The sequence below is a fragment of the Sinocyclocheilus grahami genome, unplaced genomic scaffold (genome assembly GCF_001515645.1).
Source record: "Sinocyclocheilus grahami isolate Dianchi unplaced genomic scaffold, SAMN03320097.WGS_v1.1 scaffold399.1, whole genome shotgun sequence".
Lineage (NCBI taxonomy): Eukaryota > Metazoa > Chordata > Actinopteri > Cypriniformes > Cyprinidae > Sinocyclocheilus > Sinocyclocheilus grahami.
In genome coordinates this window covers 42,935-63,913 of record NW_015505578.1, presented here as the reverse complement: position 1 = coordinate 63,913, position 20,979 = coordinate 42,935, and the positions used below count along the sequence as shown (strand labels likewise).

The 20,979-nt window shown below is 38.6% G+C and overlaps 1 protein-coding gene across 1 annotated transcript in view; it reads right to left on the bottom strand.

The window, feature by feature from the left end:
* LOC107550474 (copine-5-like) overlaps window positions 1-20,979 on the bottom strand; it is a 94,823-nt gene that overhangs the window by 39,046 nt on the left and 34,798 nt on the right. The window contains exons 5-7 of the mRNA XM_016231756.1: window positions 17,870-17,909; window positions 16,510-16,586; window positions 1,285-1,348 (exon numbers count right to left, since the gene is read on the bottom strand). Of these exons, the coding sequence (XP_016087242.1) occupies window positions 1,285-1,348; window positions 16,510-16,586; window positions 17,870-17,909 (181 nt within the window). The remainder of the gene's footprint in view (window positions 1-1,284; window positions 1,349-16,509; window positions 16,587-17,869; window positions 17,910-20,979) is intronic.

Genomic DNA, 20,979 nt, shown 5'->3' with positions numbered 1-20,979 from the left:
TTAATATTTAACTTGAAATTAAGCAAGAACTCAACAATTTCATGAAAATTATATTAGTATCATTACAGATAGATACATTACAAAAGATACATTTTCTTTTTTTTAAGTTTAGGAAAAACTAAACTACATGGTCTGATTATCTTCAGCAGTCCATATGAATGTTCACATAGCCAGATATCTTCAAATGCCTCTTAATTAGTATTTTATTGCTTATAATTTTTCCAAGCCATCACTCCCATTTATAAGAACCCTCTCATCATATCCATCTAGTGCTATTCGCTAATACTATATCGGATCCTTTGGTCCAAGAGCAATCAAGACTGACGTCAGAGCAGGTTTAAAATGCATAAGCAGAATATTAGATGCTGGATACTTGGTCCTCTCCAGATACTTAGGACCAGACAATCAATGCAGGTTTAACAAAACATGTTATGAGTACACAGATCTTAGAAGGGGGAGACGTCATCACTCTTGAATTGGTTCAGAGAGGCCACACAATCCATATCTCGCTTTGATTTTTTCAAAGCAATTTTAAGACTATTTTTTTTACTCAAGCTGTGACACCAGTTGCTGCAACATTCCATTGTGTGTTCATTTCTCCTTGAAAACCTTGATGGCAATTTCATGACCCTTTGGTTCAATAAGAGCGGGTCTTAAAATACCAGCTAAAAGTATCCAGAAGAACAAGGGAGACAAACAAAGCCTTCATTATGTATTAGATCAAAAGCTCTAACAGTACCCAATGGGCAATGCTGCAGTGATCTTCGCTTCTGTCATTTTTCAGCTGCTTCTCCATCAAGCCTATGCGCTGGTCTTTATTTAGTTAAGCAGAATAATGTAAACGGCCAGTGTAAAAGATGGTTAATAATGCATGTTAGAAGTATTAAATAATGATGCAAACGTGTGACTACAAATACCATGGCTTCGGTTATTCCATTATTTATGCTTTAATAACATTTTGTCAGTAAGATGGAAATAAAAGTATTTAAAGGTGGCTTTGGTGTTCAAATGTTGTTACCCTTTTGTCTGTGGAAACAACTTATATTTCAGACATAGGCACAATCCAGTTCATTTCTGTAGAATAATGTATTTGGCTGCCAGGCAGTGAATGGTCTGTTCTCAAGAGTATAACAGTAGTCAGCTTTCTTATCAAAGTGAATCATTTCAGTAAAGGTTTTCACTGCTGAATAGTTGCAAGCATTTCGAAGTGAAAAGGGGTTGAAAAAAACAATTATTTCAGAGTAAAACTATTCTTTGGAGGATATAGTAAAACTGCTGACTTACCCGACAGTTTCCGAGTTCCTCTGCGGTGAGAATAATGGTACCACAATTCTTCCCGGGGATGCCACTGAAAAATAACACATACGGTGCATTAGTGCACACAGTTTTGAGTTATTGGGAACAGTTGGGCAGGAATAGTGTGAAAAAAATCCTCTTAATAATGACCTGATTCCCATATAATTACAGTTAAAGATATTTCATGACTGCATATGGCTACATATAACAGCAGCAGAATTTCAGAATAGTAATTATCAGAACTGTTTCAAAAGCCGAGATGGTATACTGCGGAGCTGGAGATCACAGTCATGTTGTGTGCTGACAAAAACTGGATATTTCAGTTCAGATCATTGTTTTGCCCTGAATACATCCTGTGAAGTCAACAAACAGCAACCATCAAGTGTTAAAATAAACCTCTGCCTCAGGAAGTGTTCAGGATGTTGTAACGCTTAAATCTTTGGCTGATTCATACCAGTTTATCTCTATCAATCACACAAGATCCTAAATTTAGACATCAACTGGTGCACACTCAAGTAGAGTATTTTATGCTGACCCCTCTATGTGCAAAGAAAATGCATCCTCTCATGTGTCTTTAGGGTTACTGCCAACTAGAGATGAACAAGTAACAATGCATTAAAGTGCTCAGCTCAGGTGCAGAAACGCCTCTCTGTTAATATGCATATGTCCTTCATGTTTTGTATTGCTATAAAAATTATGTGAAATTGTTGTAAAATATGTGTTGTAGCATCTGGACCAATGAGACACACAATTATTTGTTATACTTAACAAATTATCCCTAACACACCTCATCCAACCAACTAGTCAACTATGAGGGTCTATGGACCCTTCCACGAAAATGTGACTTACAGTACACCTCAAAAGGCAGAACAGGCCCCTGGTTACCATGGTAACCAGGACACCTCAGCCAGATCAGATAAACTTTACGACCTAAAATTATGTAGAGAGAATCTTCCCCCCTACTTATTTCTCTCTAAAACAGACACATACTGCTATAGGAATTGACTTCTTTCATTCATTCATAGACAAATTATTCTATTACTTTCTTATCATGCATATCCCCAGGTCATTGTGTATGATTACTACCTTCTTGTATATGGTCTTGTGCATTATATACTGTTTTATGCATGCTTATGATAGATCACTAATATAGCCTCACCTATACCATGTTTGGTCTCTTTGAATTCGTATTTTGATGATCTAAATGAGAGTGTATATTGTATGTTGATACCCATGCAACATGCTATTGTTCTAAGAAACTTTAACAGTTTTGGCATCAACATCCAATCCAATTACATATGCAAAATACCATGCTCTAAGACAAAGAGTCATAAAAAGAGTCAAATTTAAAGAGTTAAAGAGTCATTTCTTCGCGATGGCGCCGAAGTTGATGGCTGCCTCCGTGGCGTGCTCCGCAGTTGTTTTTATGTTTTTGTTAGTTTGTCCTGTCTTTAGTTATATCCCTGCAATCAGTTTCACCAGAGACGAATTGCTGCACATTCGGAAGTACACACCACCCGATATTTCACCGGTTTTCGATTATTCTGGTGTTTTGCTGGACATTGTAGTCGGGGGAGCTGCGGCGCTGATCAAGCGCTTCAGGACGCGCAGACGGGGGAAGCGAGGCGACGCCCTCGTGAAGCTCAGGCAGCGCATTAGTTGTCATGGTGACCAAGGGGGGATGGTGTTCAGCAGAAATCCTGGCATCCAGTTTATTGAGTGAGGGGACTGTGACGATTTGTTAATCTAATGAATAATTGATTTGTTAAATCAAATAAAAATTAGTGTGTCAGATTGGTCGAGACGCTACATAAACTTTCCCTCCAAAAGTGCAAGTCACCATTGGCTCTTTGATCCCCAAAAGGCGTGACCTCCACAGAACTTAAAAGGCCTCACATCAGTGACCCGCCTCGCTTTTTAGTCTCTTCCCTCGTCTCTCATCACCTTCCTGTCTTCTGGTTGCTGAGTCCCAGAGCCGGCGCAGACCTCAACACAGCCCGTCTGTTTTTTTAGATCCGAAGAGGATGAGGATGATGAACTAGAACTCTTCTAGAACCCTAAGTTTGTGCCAGGCTGTGGCCTCGACTTTCCTTTCACCAACGATCCTTGGATCTCAGCTGATGTCTCTCTTAGCTCTTCTTCACTTTCCACCTGGGAAGAAACTCCCAATCACCACGAGTCAGAATAACACCTTTGGAGTTCATCATCCTTCAAACCCGGAAGAACATGATTTAAACTCCAACACCACCAAACCTTAAAACCATCAAGACTTTCATCGGAGACTGCATCCGGACACTCGTCAAAGACCAAGGCAATGCAAGTATCGTACATTTAACTAAACGAAACAGAGGTTTAGTATAAGCTGTAGACCCAGTTGTAAAACAGCGCTGATGGTTTTACTCAGGTGGTTAACTGACTCTTTTCATAGCTTCATCCTCTGTTTCTCTAATGCTTTCATGCATTCAGTCTCATTTGCCCTTCCCCCAATGTATGAGTGATTGTATGTTTGTTTGTTTAGACTAGTTATGTGTTAGTGTTTAGTTAATAAATCTTGTGTAATCATGTAAATCTAAAATTACATGAGTTTCTGATTCTGTCACAGCTTGTGAATAATATCCCTGTTACAATCCGATGTAACTACATGCTCTAATGCATTAGTACTGTAAGAAAGTTATTTTCTGTGGCCAAGAAAATATCCTTTCTTAGAGTTTATATGAAATTACACTGAATGTTCGAAAGAACAGCATTTCTTTGAAATAGAAATCTTTTGTAACATTATACAGGTGCATCTCAATAAATTAGAATGTCGTGGAAAAGTTCATTTATTTCAGTAATTCAACTCAAATTGTGAAACTCGTGTATTAAATAAATTTAATGCACACAGACTTAAGTAGTTTAAGTCTTTGGTTCTTTTAATTGTGATGATTTTGGCTCACATTTAACAAAAACCCACCAATTCACTATCTCAACAAATTAGAATACGGTGACATGCCAATCAGCTAATCAACTCAAAACACCTGCAAAGGTTTCCTGAGCCTTCAAAATGGTCTCTCAGTTTGGTTCACTAGGCTACACAATCATGGGGAAGACTGCTGATCTTTCAGTTGTCCAGAAGACAATCATTGACACCCTTCACAAGGAGGGTAAGCCACAAACATTCATTGCCAAAGAAGCTGGCTGTTCACAGAGTGCTGTATCCAAGCATGTTAACAGAAAGTTGAGTGGAAGGAAAAAGTGTGGAAGAAAAAGATGCATAACCAACCGAGAGAACCGCAGCCTTATGAGTATTGTCAAGCAAAATCGATTCAAGAATTTGAGTGAACTTCACAAGGAATGGACTGAGGCTGGGGTCAAGGCGAGCAATTTGTTGGTTTTTGTTAAATGTGAGCCAAAATCATCACAATTAAAAGAACCAAAGACTTAAACTACTTCAGTCTGTGTGCACTGAATTTATTTAATACACGAGTTTCACAATTTGAGTTGAATTACTGAAATAAATGAACTTTTCCACGACATTCTAATTTATTGAGATGCACCTGTAGATGTCTTTATTGTAAATGTTGATGCATCCTTGCTGAATAAAAAGTATTATATTATATTATATTACTATTTTTAAATAGCTTTGAGTTCTAAGGGCTAGTGGAAAACACATTCATAATCTGAAGCTGAGACAATTAAAAGCAGGCCAGTTCCACTCGAGCCACTGAAAGGATGTAAAATGAGCTTTTGGCCTCAGGACAAGTGAGGGAGCAATTTACCCTCTGCCTTTATAGGAGACACTTCTCTAAAAAAATTACACTTGGTGAATAATTCAGATACACAATGGATTTCAGACCAGTTTCTCCATTAACCTTCTGAAGATTCCGGATCACCATAGTTGTTTTGAACTGCCTCAGTCTCACCTCCACAATGTAGGTTAGAAAGGTCAGTGTTTGCTGCTGCTCATGTTTTTCCCTCAGGTATTAGAGAGGACATGTTAGATTAAACCTATTGTTTTAGAAACTACTTCTTTACTAAAGAAAAAAAACTTTGGTTTGTTATTACGGGTTCTCCACTGACTTTTCTGTAGTGTCTGAACAAATTACTCTTGAATCAGTGACAGAGTGGCAAGATGTTGAGTCAAACATATTCTTTGATCCAATTCTTGAACATGAACCAAGTAAACAGGGTTAACTGATGAAGTTCAACTCATTTTCTAGGATCATACCCTGATTAGTGCTCTCAGCTTTCCAAATCCCCACAAAGATGAAAGCTAAAAACTGACAGTAATATTAAAACATGTTGCACTGTAATTGCAAATACATGAACAAACTGACAACTGTTACACAAGTGGAGCCGTCTTTTATCAACATATTCATTCACAGGTTGCTGTATATACAACCTTTTTCTGCAACAGAAGAATAAAAATGATGAAACTGTTTGAAATGTGGTTCTTTGTGAAGTGTTTCCTGTTACAAACCCCAATGGCGTGGCCATTTGTTTATTTGGAAAGTGGCTTTTAAAGGGGATATCGAAAATTCACTTTTATATAAATGTGCATATAAATGTGTCTTAGCAGTGTGTGGATACAGCCACCCTATAATGCTAAAAATCCATTCACTCCTTATTTTAAACCCCCCTCAAAAAAACTAAACAGTCTCAATTGTCAAGCTGTTTTGAGTTTCTGAGCAAAATGACATCATACTGCTCAGGCCCACGTCCACTGACGGACTGTCCTGTATTAGCATATTTCCTCCCTCAGCCCATTGTACACTGTCCACCATTTTCTCCATGCTTGAGCAGCTATAGCAACAATAATATCTGGTAAGCAATCCAGGTGTTTTGTAGTTGGATGTAAAAGTGAACATAAGAGTCTAACATTATTTTTGTTTTTGATGGTAACGCACCACCGAATACACAAAAAAACAGAAGAGAGGTGTGGGGTGAGCAGTAGCACATTATCATTTAAAGAGCCATGCACCAAAATGGCTCGTTGTGAACAGAGCTGTTTTTGACAAGGTAAAAAGGTTGTTGTTTTACACGACCATTGAGGAATTTTAATCAAAGTATTTTGCAGGCATTTCATGAAGACCCTAAAGAATCATACCAACTTGTGGAAAATGGGCATTCGATGTCCCCTTTAACACTGTGTGTTAGCTGTGCTCTGCAGAAGAGCAAAATCAATGGCGCTCACGCCTCTCCCTGCTGCATTCCCAATTGATTAGTGTCTGAACAAACATCTGAATCCCTTAGTGCCTTCAGCTGACATTGAACACAGCACGCTGTTATTCTTATTAATGCAAACTCACCAGAGTTAAATTTTCCTTTCATCTAGTTTAAATCGAAAATTGTTAAAATAAAAAAAATTAAATTGATCTGCATACAGTAGTGCCATTGAAGCTACTGTATATCATGGCCTGGAACCAAGCTAAATCATCTAAACTTGTTAGTGTTCACATTGGCAGAAAATGAAGATTTCTCAGCCGTCAAATGCAATGTGGAATGTAAGAATACAGACACTGTCAATTCAGACTGACTTCTCTCATGTGTGGAGAGTGTTAATAAGGGTTCTTGGTATAGAAAAAACAACAATATTAAAAAGTAATATTGTGAAATATAATTACAATTTTGTTTTTTTAATTCTATTTTAATATGTTTTAACATGTAATTTATTTATGTGATGCAAAGCTGGATTTACAGCATCATTACTCCAGTCTTTAGTGTCTCATGATCCTTCAGAAATCATTCTAATATACTGATTTACTGCTCAAGACACATTTCTTATTATTGTCAGTGTTTAAAACAGTTGTACAGCCTAATGTTTTTGTGAAAACCATGATCCATTTTTTTTAGTTTCTTTGATAAAGAAAAAGTTTATTTGAACAGCTTTTATTTGAAATCATTTCTAACTTTTTAAATTCTTTCCTCTCACTTTTAATCAATTTATTGCATTCTTTCTGAATAAAAGTAAAATTTCTTTCAAACATTACTGACCCCAAACTTTTGAAAGTTATTTGGCTACATAAATTTAAATAGCAAGTTACTGTGTTAAGAAACTATCTCCACTAACTCTTGATTTTCTTTGCTGTCAAATTTTTTTGACATTTAAACAATACACCAGACAGTACAAAAATTTAAAAGACAAACCTTTTTCGTTTTTATTCATATTTAGTATGCAATAATTAAGTATACCTTAGACACAAACTGATTTGACTATTGGCAGATTCTGTTGGCATTTACAGCATTGCACCTGCCAAGGGAAAGCTCGATACTGTTGACATAAGCAATAACAATGATCTAGAGTGCACACCAGCATGAGGAAGAGATCAAGGCATCTTTTTGCACACAGCCGAGAGCTTGATATCAACTTTCTAACCTTTAACTGGAGCCAACGGAGATTCAGAGGATCAATGATACTGTCCCAAATCTGCCATTCAAAGCCAAATGACTTATAAGTCAACATCACACAGCCCGACCTGTTCGCTATGATCAAACAGTCCTTTAACAAAGTATGCGCACCAAGTCCTGTCCTTAAGGAACAGGGGGAATATTTTTACATACTGATCACAGATGAAAGAAAGTTGGCCGAGGAAGAGGAGTCAGTTGGTATTACACCGAATATTTTCAGACTTTGTTGCAGCCTTTTCTTCATCATGGCATTCGTAGCTGCTCAGTGTCTCATTCCACACGGGCAGGCCTGATTTGATCCAATTCATGTGAGAAGAGGAGGTGATTTATGGAGCTACTCGTCAGCCTAACAAATTGCTCGCTACTTGCGACTTGTGAGGTAATTCTACATGCTATATCAGAAGCTATTCATCAAAGTGTTGACAAAGAGTCCAGGGTTTACAATAAAGGGAGATTTCTCTTCATATCCGTCCTCTAATGAGTCAGGGAACGTTGTATATTGTACCAAAGAATAAAATAAACTGCATTTTAATTAAACGTGGTGTCCCATGATGTCTTAAACCTGCCAAAAGCCCTCTGGGTAATCGAAAATGCTTAAAGGGGTCCTATTATGCTCTTTTACAAAGTCTAGATTTTGTTTTGGGGGTGTACAAGAACATGCTCTCATGCTTGGTGGTTCGAAAAACGCATTATTTTTCACATAATTTACATTATTAAAATACCTTTCTCCCCAGCCTGGCACAAACGGCTCGATTAGTTCCGGCTTTGATGAAGGTCCGCCTTCCGAAAAACAAAATGTGTTGTGATTGGTTAGCTGTCCCAGTGCGTTGTGATTGGTGAACAGCTTAGACGGTGTTTCAGTACTGCCACGCCCCCTTGCTCCGTCTTTCAACAAAAGCTTTTGGGAATCCGGCACTACTCACTCGTGTTGTGGAAGCTGTCCTCAGTCAAATGCGCAGCACACAATAGCAAATTGGGGTTATAATGCTCAGGAACAGAGTTAAAAAGTAAATTGCAACCACTGTTTCCTGACATCATCTGCTTTCGGAAGCCCAAACAAAGACGTTGGGGCACGGAAGTGAAAAAAACAGCGTTTCAGGCGGTCACACACTGGACGAGAGTCGCGTCGCACCACGTCTTTAAAATTCAAATACATTATTTTCTATGAGCGTAGGCACACCGGCGGCGCCGTTCGGTGTCTGTCCGCTCAAACATACACACTACACACTGACTAAAATTAAAAAAGTGAAAAAGCATAATTGGACCCCTTTAAATGTCATTCCCACACGCCAGCATTATCATTCTGAACAGCAAGTAGTGAGGTTTGTAGAGATGTTTGCACATTTCATCATTAGGATGAAGAATTATGTTGGTATTTAAGCAGACAACAGGTTTACAGGTGAGAGGGGGGAAAAGCAATGGAGGAGATTCAGCGAAGGAGAGAAACAAACAGGCCCGTCGTACAATGGCCCTCATCAGGCCTGAGAATGAGTTGCCAACTAATGTCCTCTATGGCAGGGGTTTTTAAGCATGTGTTGCGCAAAAGAGTTGAAGTATATAAGATAATATGTATTGAACATGCAAAAGAAAATAGAATTAGAGAAAACTGAAAAAGGCAGATTAAATTATTCATGTGTCTCTGAGTATGTGAGTGCGTATGTAACCAGAGTACCTGAAATAAACAGCCCTGTTTGAGAGCGATAAGATGTGCATTCACAGACCATTGGGCTGTTAGGAACATTTACATTCATCTGTCTAACAAAGAGATTAAGTGAATAAGTTTATCCAGACTCATTTCATGTGAAACTAAGACAAACGGAGCGGAGGGTGAAATATGACGGATCGCTGATTCACTGCGGCGAGCAAGTCGCAGTCAAGCTGCATTACATAAAGCTCCAGAACTCCACAAGGGGTTGGAATAAGATTATAATTTAAATCCAATTGCTTTTCATACTTAGACAGGCATCCATAATCTTGAAATACACCCGGATTTGAATTAAGATTGGTGCACCGTTCTCAGTGTTTCAATGGCCTAAACACAGCAACAGAGAAACACCTGCAAAATGGCTTCAACCAAAGAAAATTTAAGCTCTGCATATGATTTGCACATAGCTGTGTAATCCATAATTAATATGAAACCTCCAGGCTAACCGACCATGTCTTTACCATAATGATGACTCATTTTCAGCATCCAGAGCTACTTAAGACGCATCGCAGTCGAACAAGCTTCAAATGAACTATTATTGTTTATTGTGCGAGAATGCATGCATGTCTGCAATTAAATGTTATTCATAAAACAAATCTTGGATATGGCAATCGATTCAACATAATGACGGAGCACAGAGTCTACCTCTGCTAAACGTAAGCCATTCATCTAGCAGGAGAGAAGAGGATGTTTGTTACAGACCTGAAATTGTGCTTACTCTGAGTATCTGGATATCCTTGAATGAGATATTCTTCAGTGAGTCATTTGCACAATGCATTTTCTTCTTTTTAGCATTACTACCTGACCGTGCGTAGTGATTGATAACTTTCATATCTATAATACTTTTTGCTTCTGTCCTTATTGGTTTTGCTGCCATCTATAGTGGAGTCTGTTTAACAATATGGCACTGTAAGCATGTCAGAGTAGTCAAAAGAGGAAAGTCAGAGGTCACTAAGATGGCAGTGTGCTTTTGTGCCCTCCTGAAACATTTGTCTTGCCCTTGTGTTGAGCACTAAGGGAACAAATCATCTACTGTAAAAATGACAACAGGAGGAATGTCCATGAAGTAAAATTTGCTGGGGGCATTTTACATGGCCTGTCAGCTGTTTAAAAACTCAGCCGAGCACTCAATGTACATATTATTATAACAATTGCCTTTCATAAATGACCCTAGCCCAGAGTGCTGCACTAGATGGGATGGAAAATGCATTTCCTGTCCTGAGCTCTTTGAATGTGACAGAATGGCTTAAAATTTCATTTTGTGATGGGGACCTAAAAAAATAAATAAATAAAAAACCCACACTGAAAAGCCCCATCCTTCAGTGTGAATGTTTGTGTATTTGCATAATATGGAGCGGCTTAGACCATCACGGATTCCTGTGATGAATGTGTGAACTCCAATTTAATTCATCCAAGGTGATGGATTAACACTAGATTTCATTTTCAATATGACTATTTAGATGGACATAATATACATAATATACAATATTAAATATTCTCCCATATACGATTCCTTCCGTTGGCTTAAACTACAGAGCAAGGCAATAGCAACGCCAAAGTCATGGGTCTGACTCCCAGTGAAAGCAAGAACTAGTGTTGATTTATTTTACCAACCAAACATGTTAGAAGTACATACACATAAATTTAAATAAAGACGATCCCCGGCTGGCCGGCCATCGGTCCCTTTCTCTGTGTCACTTAACTTTGTTTGGTTTTTGTCTTCTAAATCAGTGTTTCCCAACCTTTCTTTAGTCGCGGCACCCTTTGGAAATTTTAACAAATTTGTGGCACCCTACAAAATTAATTTTGTCACAATATTTGAATTTCTAATAGTTGCGGCACCCTTTGGAAATTTTAACAAATTTGTGGCACCCTACAAAATTTATTTTGTCACAATATTTGAATTTCTAACGTCGATGTGATAATTTGAAAAGTGTAGATATTCGGTACAACAGGGAAGAACTGCAGAATATAATGTCATACAGATATTTTTAATATTATTAAAAAAAATGTGTCTATCAATGGTGGCAATCAGTAGGCTAATTTCAAATGAAGAGACCAATTTATTGGATTTTAATGTAGACTTTTATTCATATGTAAACATTGTGAGATAGCTAGTTATAATGGTAATTAAACAAAGTTTTGCTCACTCAGTGTATTTTTGATTTTACAGCTGGGTAATTTTGTTGCAGTAGCACGAGATAGCTTGATTTAAAACTTTGAATTGAATAAAAAATGACAAGGAGGCTAAGCAGTTAATAATAAAATAAGAACAAATAAAGAAATTACTAATGATAGCACAAATAAAAAAAATTACAATAGGCCTACAAATGAAATAAATTGCTTTTTAGTTTTTTGGGTAGGTCTAACACACAGTAGGGCTATTAAGAGATTTTTTTTTTTTTTTTACCAATTATCCAAATAATGTTTAATCCTAGAAAGCTATTATTATAAGAGGACACATGAGCATAACGATTAGCAAATCAATGAGTGAGAGGGCAGCATTACCAGAGTTGCCCATTTACCACACCTTGTTACAACACAGTAGGGCTATTGCAAACAGAAACAATACTGTACTACATAGATGTTTCCTGTCAGCTTGATTTTTGAGTGGACTTTGCTGTTCCGATGAGCATGAATGGTATACAAGTGGAGCACTCACATGGGCCTTGAGCGACTGAGCAAAGCGCACACACGCATAGAGTGGGATAATACGCAGAGCGTCACACCACGTGAAAGTGAATCCTGAGCGGTGAACTAATTTTCGGCAGCCGGAATTTCAGTGCATCTCTAATTATTGGCGACATCAGAAATGGATATTATATAAGAGGTGCTTTTTTGAACATTTGAGCAATTTAAAAATATTAAAAAAGGATTTTTTATGCGGCACCCCTGCTCTCGACAGACGCAGCACCTCGGTTGGGAAACACTGCTCTAAATAATGCCGCGAGTGGGGCTTGAGGAAGTGACGTCGCCTGCGTCTGCGCAGAGTGACCTGATGCAGACCCTGAAGTGAGACACAGAAAACAGAAATACTGCAAAATAATAATAATAACGTGACTAAACGAGACGAAATAACATTATAACATTTCGTTTCGTCTCGTTTTGGTCAATGAAAATGAAGAGACATTTTAGCATAGTTTTTATTTTATAAACCACATTTAGTTTCATTTTTATTCGTCAACAATATTGCATTATACATTTAATTATAGTCATCGTCACATGACCAGCGTTTACGTCTCGTCTTGTCTCGTTTTTGTCACGTGATAAAGGTTCGTTGACGACGATATTTAGTAATAATTTTCGTTGACGAAAGCAACACTAGCAAGAACTGAGAAAATGTGTACCTTGAAGAAAATGTCTGTCGACTTGGATAAAAGCGTCTACCAAATTCATAAATGTAAGTGAAAATCTACTACTCCTTTACAATTTTGCTGACCATGCTGTTGCATGCTGTTGTTACAATACTGTGCTATGATTTGTGATTGTAAAAGCAATAAATAAAAAAGTATAAATAAATCAACATATTAAAATATTTTTTATTTTATTTTAAATTTACAAAATATCTTAATGGAACATGATCTTTACTTACTGTAATATCCTAATGATTTTTGGCATAAAAGAAAAATCGATCATTTTGACCCATACATTGTTGGCTATTGCTACAAAAATACCCATGCTGCTGTGCTGCCGTGACTGAATTGATCTTTCTCCAATTAAACTAGACTGTAAGTCAGATCAGGTAGAAATATTTCCAGTGTATCAGAGCAACAATCCATTTGTATTTCATGGGGTGATTTTTTGGAGACTGGGTCCATCATTGAGGGCAAAAGCTTGCAATCTATTCCTCCATTCTGTCTGTTGTTGTTCTCTTACAGCTCAGAGTTACTTGTGCTTTCTGTCTTGTTACCATTTAAATCTGACAGACTTTTTTCTTCAGTAAAAAGCTCAAACAGCCCGCAGTCAGAAACACATGACTGTCCCACCAGAGTATTGAATCTGAGGCCTAGATAAGACTCGTTGGCCCATATTTCTCTCTCCCTTTCTTTTTTCCCACCCCCTTCCTCTCTATTTGTCAATGCAGATCAGCATAATGCATTTCCAGAGTCAAAGCATACAAGTCCTGTTTAACGCTGATATAAAGCACAGGCCCAATCCATCAGTATGACATAATAACCTAATGCCACGGGCCAGAAGCATCATGACCATTCAAACTGAGAACCAAACGTCACAGCTGCCCTTTATCATACAATGTAAATGCAAAATAAGCTGACTTTTTTCTTATTGAATGCAAATAAATAACAATTTTATATATACCGTATATATATAGTACATAGTTGTAAATAACTAGTAAGCTAAATTGGCTTACAGTGGGGTCAATCCGATTAAACCAGCATCACTAAAGGCACAGCTTTTAAGGCACAGATGGGCCAAATGTACTGTATTCAATAAGGCTTATGTTACTTCCTTTCCTATATCCCCTATATGAACAGTAGAAAACTCTAATGGAGTCAAATGCTGGGAAATGTTTTGTGTTATTTCGGCACACAGCCAGTGAAGGGGAGATGATGAATTAACATTGCTGAAATTCAAATCCAATAAGACTAGTTTTGCAGTGTGTTTTAAAGCAGTTCAGCCTGCGGCTACATTTTCCTTACACCCTGTTTATTGCCAAACATACAATTCTCTGTATTCAGCTGCCAAGTGTGTAGTCTCTGATTTACTTATTTCAACACAACGGAGGGATACATTTCAAGAGATGACTGCATCTATATCAGTTGTACAGGACGGATGGAGGGAAAGCTATAGTCTATTTCCTGCAATAGATACCCAAAGACTGCTCTGTGGCTATGGGGAATTATTGAGGTGTGGAAAGAGGACGATATTAGAGAGTTTGTGTGTATGTAATACAGACGACAAGCTGTTCAAAAGCAGGTCATCCTGCACTTAGGCATTTTACACAATTTTGGTATTTTTTTTATTCCTTAGTTGCACACAAAGTACAAAGTGTCTTTGCTTCAGTTGCTTTCTCCTTCCTTATGTTCTCTATTTAAATAAATTAAACCAAAGTCGAGTGCTGCATCCCAGTTCACCTACTTATACTTAAGCCATTAAAGAAAGTGTAATATACCACTCTGTTGCATAGTTACAGTACATGGCCTGTCAATCAACTTATCACAGTTAATATCCTCTTATACACACTCCACATTTCAGTTCATTTAATTTACAGTCAACTATTCTTACTGGATAGAAAATATCAGCATGTTGATCTGCCAGCTGGGGGGGCCTACACGCAAAGAACTTTCCTCACGTTTTTGCAAAATTATGCATTTGAAAGTTAATGGCCCAGCATACACTCTAAAAAATGCTGGGTTGTTTCAACCCAATGTTGGGTCAAATATGGACTAATCCAACTGTTGCGTTAAATTTTGGTTAAATTTTTAAATTTACTTTTTAACCCAACAGTTGGGTTAGTCCATATTTGACCCAACATTGGGTTGAAACAACCCAGCATTTTTTAGAGTGTACACCAGTGAAAACATTTTTGAATATTGTAAGATTTTTCATGTTTTTTAAAGAAGTCTCTTCTGCTCACCAAGCCTGCATTTATTTGATCCAAAATACAGCAAAAACAGTAAAATTTTGAAATATTTTAATATTTAAAATACCTGCTTCAGCCCAATATATTTTAAAATGTAATTTATTCCTGTGATTTCAAAGCTGAAGTTTTAGCATCATTACTCCAGTCACATGATCTTTCTTTGTGTATTTTTTATAAAAGTTCACAATAGTTTTGCAGATTAAATATAACATGGATCCCATTAAATAATTATTAGTTACATACTATTAATCACTCAATTCACTTCACCTAAAACTCTCTCGCAATCATTGGTCTTAAAGATCTGCCCTGTTTCTGCTTGTGTTTGTAGTTCTGAACCGAATAGTCCAATTTTCCAAAGTACATTGGGTTGTGTGCAATATTAGCCATTAGAGCTATCTGCACTTCGAATCTGAAGCTATCTGCACTTCGCCAAAAACAGTAAACCATCTGGGTATTTCAGGGATATTCATTTCAACATTATTTGGGATACACTAATTCTAATTTCGAATATTATTTAGGAGAACAACAATCTTGAGAAAGCCTGGAATAATGCCTATAACCACAGCGAAAGATAACTTTAGATTTTGCATTACTCATTTATTTTTTATTAACATTATCATTATCTAACATTATCAGATCCAGAGCAATATACAGTATGTGTGCCTCATGTAATATGTACAATACTGTGCAAAAGTGTAGCCACTTAATTTTTTTTCTATTAAGTTGCTATGAACTAATCAAAACAATATTTAGTGTGAGACCCTTTGCCTTTCACTGGTTTTACACAAGGAAGCTGCAAAAGGAACATTTGGTACACTAAAAATTCAGGTTTTCTACTAAGGTTTTCTACTGACTTAGTGACACTTATCAGAAGAAAATAAATAATAATCTGCTACACTGACATAAGACACAGATGGTGAGGGATAGATGGGAGTATCCATCATCATTCCACAGCTATAACGCTCTAAACGACAGCAGAACACCAGGCTCATTTCAGCGAGATCTGAACTGAAAGACGAGTTCAACTGATCAACTAAAGTGCATGATAGCTTTTTGGCCAAAGTTAAATATACAAGGCCTGTGTGCTTCATACAGCTATAAAGTTAATTAAGAAAAAAATGTATTACATGTTTATGACCTAATTAGCAAAAGATGACTCATTAGTCAAACAAGCTTTGGCACTGGTTGCACACACACTGTAGCTCAGCACTAAATAAACTAAAACATACAAAATAAGTCAAAACAATGGGTCAAAATAACGTCTTAGCGCCCCAAAAACATCAATATGCACCAATGTGCTGCATAAAATGTAATTCCCCATTTTTACATTGGCAATGAAGGTGATCTACTAAAGAACAGCTGCACAGAAAGTCATTTTTCTGTTTCCTATGGCCAGTAATCTATCTGAGATGGCTTCAGGCACAGTTGCTGAGCCCATACATCTTTTCTAACTTTGAATACATCTCAATCTGATTGAGTATGTAAGCCTGGCTCATAGAACAGTGCATTAGCTTCTTACCCCAGAGGCTTTTCCAGACGACTGCCTGGTGAACCCACTATCTCACCCAGAGTGCAGAAGGTCTGACCCAGGAAGTCCTACAGAAGGGTGGCCCGAACAAAAGAAGGCCCACAGAAGGAAAACAGGAAGTAAAAAGAGAGAGTAGAATGAGTCAGGGTGGTTCTGGGTATAAATGAACTGCCTGGTGAACCCACTATCTCACCCAGAGTGCAGAAGGTCTGGCCCAGGAAGTCCTACAGAAGGGTGGCCCGAACAAAAGAAGGCCCACAGAAGGAAAACAGGAAGTAAAAAGAGAGAGTAGAATGAGTCAGGGTGGTTCTGGGTATAAATGTGTTGTACAGGTAAAGAGAAAAGTCTAGGAATGCAAGGCAGAGACGTACGTTGAAATCGGAGGGCTTCCAGTAGGGAGGTGAGGCCGCAAATATAACAATAACAACAGAGCATATCATGTAACCAAAAAGACAAAAAAATAAATAAAATACAAACGAATTGAAGAAGTCAGGCCAAAGAGGATAGAAGAGAAAAAACGAGAGTTAGAGAATAGTGAGAAAGGATCTTGGAGAAGAGAGAAAGGGAAAAACACCCACGATGATCACTGATTACAAAAGAAAGCGAGAAAACCAAATCATAAATCTGAATTTCACTGAAAAGTGAAAATGAACAGATACACACACAAAACATTCGGGTGGTTCTATACAAAATCATAATTCATAATTTGCCCCTACTGAGACAGTTGTTTATTTTCACACTGTCTGCGTATAGTTTTGGTACCTGTTTAATTGAATATAATTATGCAAATCAAGTAATGATGCAACCTATTATTTTGTAACACTTATATAACTTTTATATACTGTAAGAACAAGAAGAATAATTTCTGTATAAAATTATTTCATTTATATATTTGATATATTTCATTAATTGCACCAAGCAAATGTCTAATTTGATGAAGTCTAATTTGCATACAAAGAAAGACAATGACTGTTTTTAATCTGAAAAATGTGGTGCAAATGTTTAGTCAAAACTCTATATTTTTAGCTTGCCTTTCATCAGTTTAATAGGAAACAAAGTGTATGTATTTCCTAAGATATTCAAGCACACTGCAGGATACATTCAGAACCATCAGAAGTCAAAGAGAGAGTTTAACTTCACTTCTTCAGTTTTGCACAGCTTTGATAATGATACAAAATTTCATTTTTCAGTCATTTCAGATTGCATAAAACCAACCAAAGAATGAAGAGCATGCATGTCAAAATGTGAGTGCAATCGCCAATGAACACAAAGAACTTTCATATACATCCAAGCAAACACACATGCACATATATACACAAAAATCAAATACGAAGTGCTTCTATACACTCACGTGTTTGGCCAGATCAGGACTTTTGGAGTCAATGTCATATCTGAAATCCAACAAAACAGCATCAGTTGGTATTGTTATATGATGGCATGTCCCATTTTCTCTTGGATAACAGTTCAATTTGCTCAACCATCCTCACATTATTTGATCTGGAATTCCTATGAGCTAAATAATCCGTGTATCATTCGATCATTCGTAGATTGATTTAGAATCAGAATCAGAATCAGAATCAGAATGAGCTTTATTGCCAGGTATGTTTACACATTCAAGGAATTTGTTTTCGTGACAGAAGCTTCCACAGTGTAACAGAATGACAGTGACATAACAAAAAACACAGATAATAAAAATAAAAATAGAACAAGTAAATAAGGAATAAAAATATATAAATTGACAATTGTGTGTGCACTTATATTACAATAGACAGTTTTTTTGTATGTACAGGTACTGTATATTATGTGCAAATTTGAGGTGTAGGCTGAGTATGAGTGTTAGATAAATAAGTGTATGAGTGAATAAATAGTGTGTGTTCCACAGTTATTGTTAAGTGTTCATGAGATGGATTGCCTGAGGGAAGAAACTGTTCCTGTGTCTGGTCGTTCTGGTGCTCAGTGCTCTGTAGCGTCGACCAGATGGCAACAGTTCAAAGAGGGAGTGTGCTGGATGTGAGGGATCCAGAGTGATTCTGCCAGCCCTTTTGCTCACTCTGGACGAGTACAGTTCTTGGAGAGAAGGGAGGGTTGTACCAATGATTCGCTCAGCAGTCCGGACTACCCTCTGAAGTCTTCTGAGGTCAGACTTGGTAGCTGAGCTGAACCAGACAGTTATTGAAGTGCAGAGGACAGATTCAATAATGGCGAAGTAGAACTGTTTCAGCAGCTCCTGTGGCAGGTTGAACTTCCTCAGCTGGCGAAGGAAGTACAACCTCTGCTGGGCCTTTTTCACAATGGAGTCAATGTGAGTGTCCCACTTCAGGTCCTGAGAGATTGTGGTGCCCAGGAACCTGAATGACTCCACTGCAGTCACAGTGCTGTCCATGATGGTGAGTGGGGGGAGTGCAGAGGGGTTTCTCCTGAAGTCCACGGTCATCTCCACAGTTTTTAGCGTGTTGAGCGCCAGGTTGTTGAGACTGCACCAGACAGCCAGCTCTTTAACCTCCTGACTGTAAGCAGACTCGTCACCGTCCTGAATGAGGCCGATGAGTGTGGTGTCGTCCGCAAACTTCAGGAGCTTGACAGAGGGGTCTTTAGAGGTGCAGTCGTTGGTGTACAGGGAGAAGAGCAGTGGAGAGAGAACACAACCCTGAGGAGCTCCAGTGCTGATCGTACGGGTGCTGGATGTGTATTTTCCCAGCCTCACTAGCTGCTGCCTGTCTGTCAGGAAGCTGTTGATCCACTGACAGACGGAGGTGGGCACGGAGAGCTGAGTTAGTTTGGGCAGGAGGAGGTTTGGGATGATAGTGTTAAAGGCCGAGCTGAAGTCCACGAACAGGATCCTCACATAAGTCCCTGGTCTGTCTAGATGTTGCAGAACATAATGCAGTCCCATGTTTACTGCATCGTCCACAGACCTGTTTGCTCTGTAGGCAAACTGAAGAGGATCCAGCAAGGGTCCAGTGATGTCCTTCAGGTGGGCCAGCACCAGTCTTTCAAAAGACTTCATGACCACAGACGTTAGAGCCACAGGTCTGTAGTCATTAAGTCCAGTAATTTTGGGTTTCTTTGGGACGGGGATGATGGTGGAGCGTTTGAAGCATGAAGGGACTTCGCACAGCTCCAGTGATCTGTTGAAGATCTGTGTGAAGATGGGGGCCAGCTGGTCAGCACAGGATTTCAGACAGACTGGTGTAACACAGTCTGGGACCTGGTTCTTTTCTCATTTTCTGCTTCCGGAAGACCTGGCGCACCTCGTCTTCGCTGATCTGAATTGCAGGTGTGGGGGAGAGGGGGGTTGCTGGAGGTGTGAATGGTTGTGGAGAGGTGTTCAGGGCGGGTGTGGGGTGTCTTTTCAAACCTGCAGTAGAACTCGTTCAGATCGTCTGCCAGGTGTTGATTCTCCGCAGTGCTGGGGGATGGTGTCTTGTAATTGGTGATTTCTTTTAGACTTTTCCACACTGATGCCGAGTCACTGGAAGAGAATTTAATCCTTATTTTTTCTGAATAATTCCTCTTTGCCACTCTGATCTCCTTTTCCAGTGTGTATTTAGCCTGTTTATACAAGACATTATCCCCCTTCCTGTGAGCATCTTCTTTGGCCTGACGGAGCTGTCTGAGTTTTGCAGTGAACCATGGTTTGTCATTATTGTAAGTTAAGTGAGTCCTGGTAGGAATGCACATGTCTTCACAGAAACTGATATAAGATGTTACAGTCTCTGTGAGCTCGTCCAGATCGGTGGCAGCAGATTCAAAAACGCTCCAATCAGTGAGGTCAAAACAAGCTTGTAAATCCTGCTCTGCTTCATTAGTCCATCTTTTTACAGTCCTTAATACAGGTTTAGCTGATTTCAGTTTCTGCCTGTAGGTCGGTATAAGATGAACCAAGCAGTGATCAGAGAGCCCCAAAGCTGCTCGTGGGACAGAGTGATATGCATTCTTTATTGTGGTGTAACAGTGATCCAATATATTACTGTCTCTGGTGGGACATGTGATGTGCTGTCTGTATTTTGGCAGTTCACGAGAGAGATTTGCTTTATTAAAGTCCCCGAGAATGATTAAAACAGAGTCCGGGTGTTGTTGTTCTGTCTCTGTGATCAGATCAGCGAGTTGTTGTAAAGCGGAGCTCACGTGCGCTTGCGGAGGAATGTAGACACTGACGAGAATGAACGAGCAAAACTCCCGCGGCGAATAGAACGGCTTGCAATTAATGAAGAGCACTTCTAGATCTGAACAGCACATCTTCTTTAACACAGTTACATCTGTACACCACCTCTCATTGATGTAAAAGCATGTCCCGCCACCACGTGATTTCCCTGTTGATTCTGCGTCGCGATCTGCTCTGAACAGCTGAAAGCCCGGCAGACTCAACGCGCTGTCCGGAATGGCGTCTTTCAGCCAGGTTTCCGTGAAACACAGAGCAGCAGAGCTAGAAAAATCCTTATTTGTCCAGGAGAGCAGAAG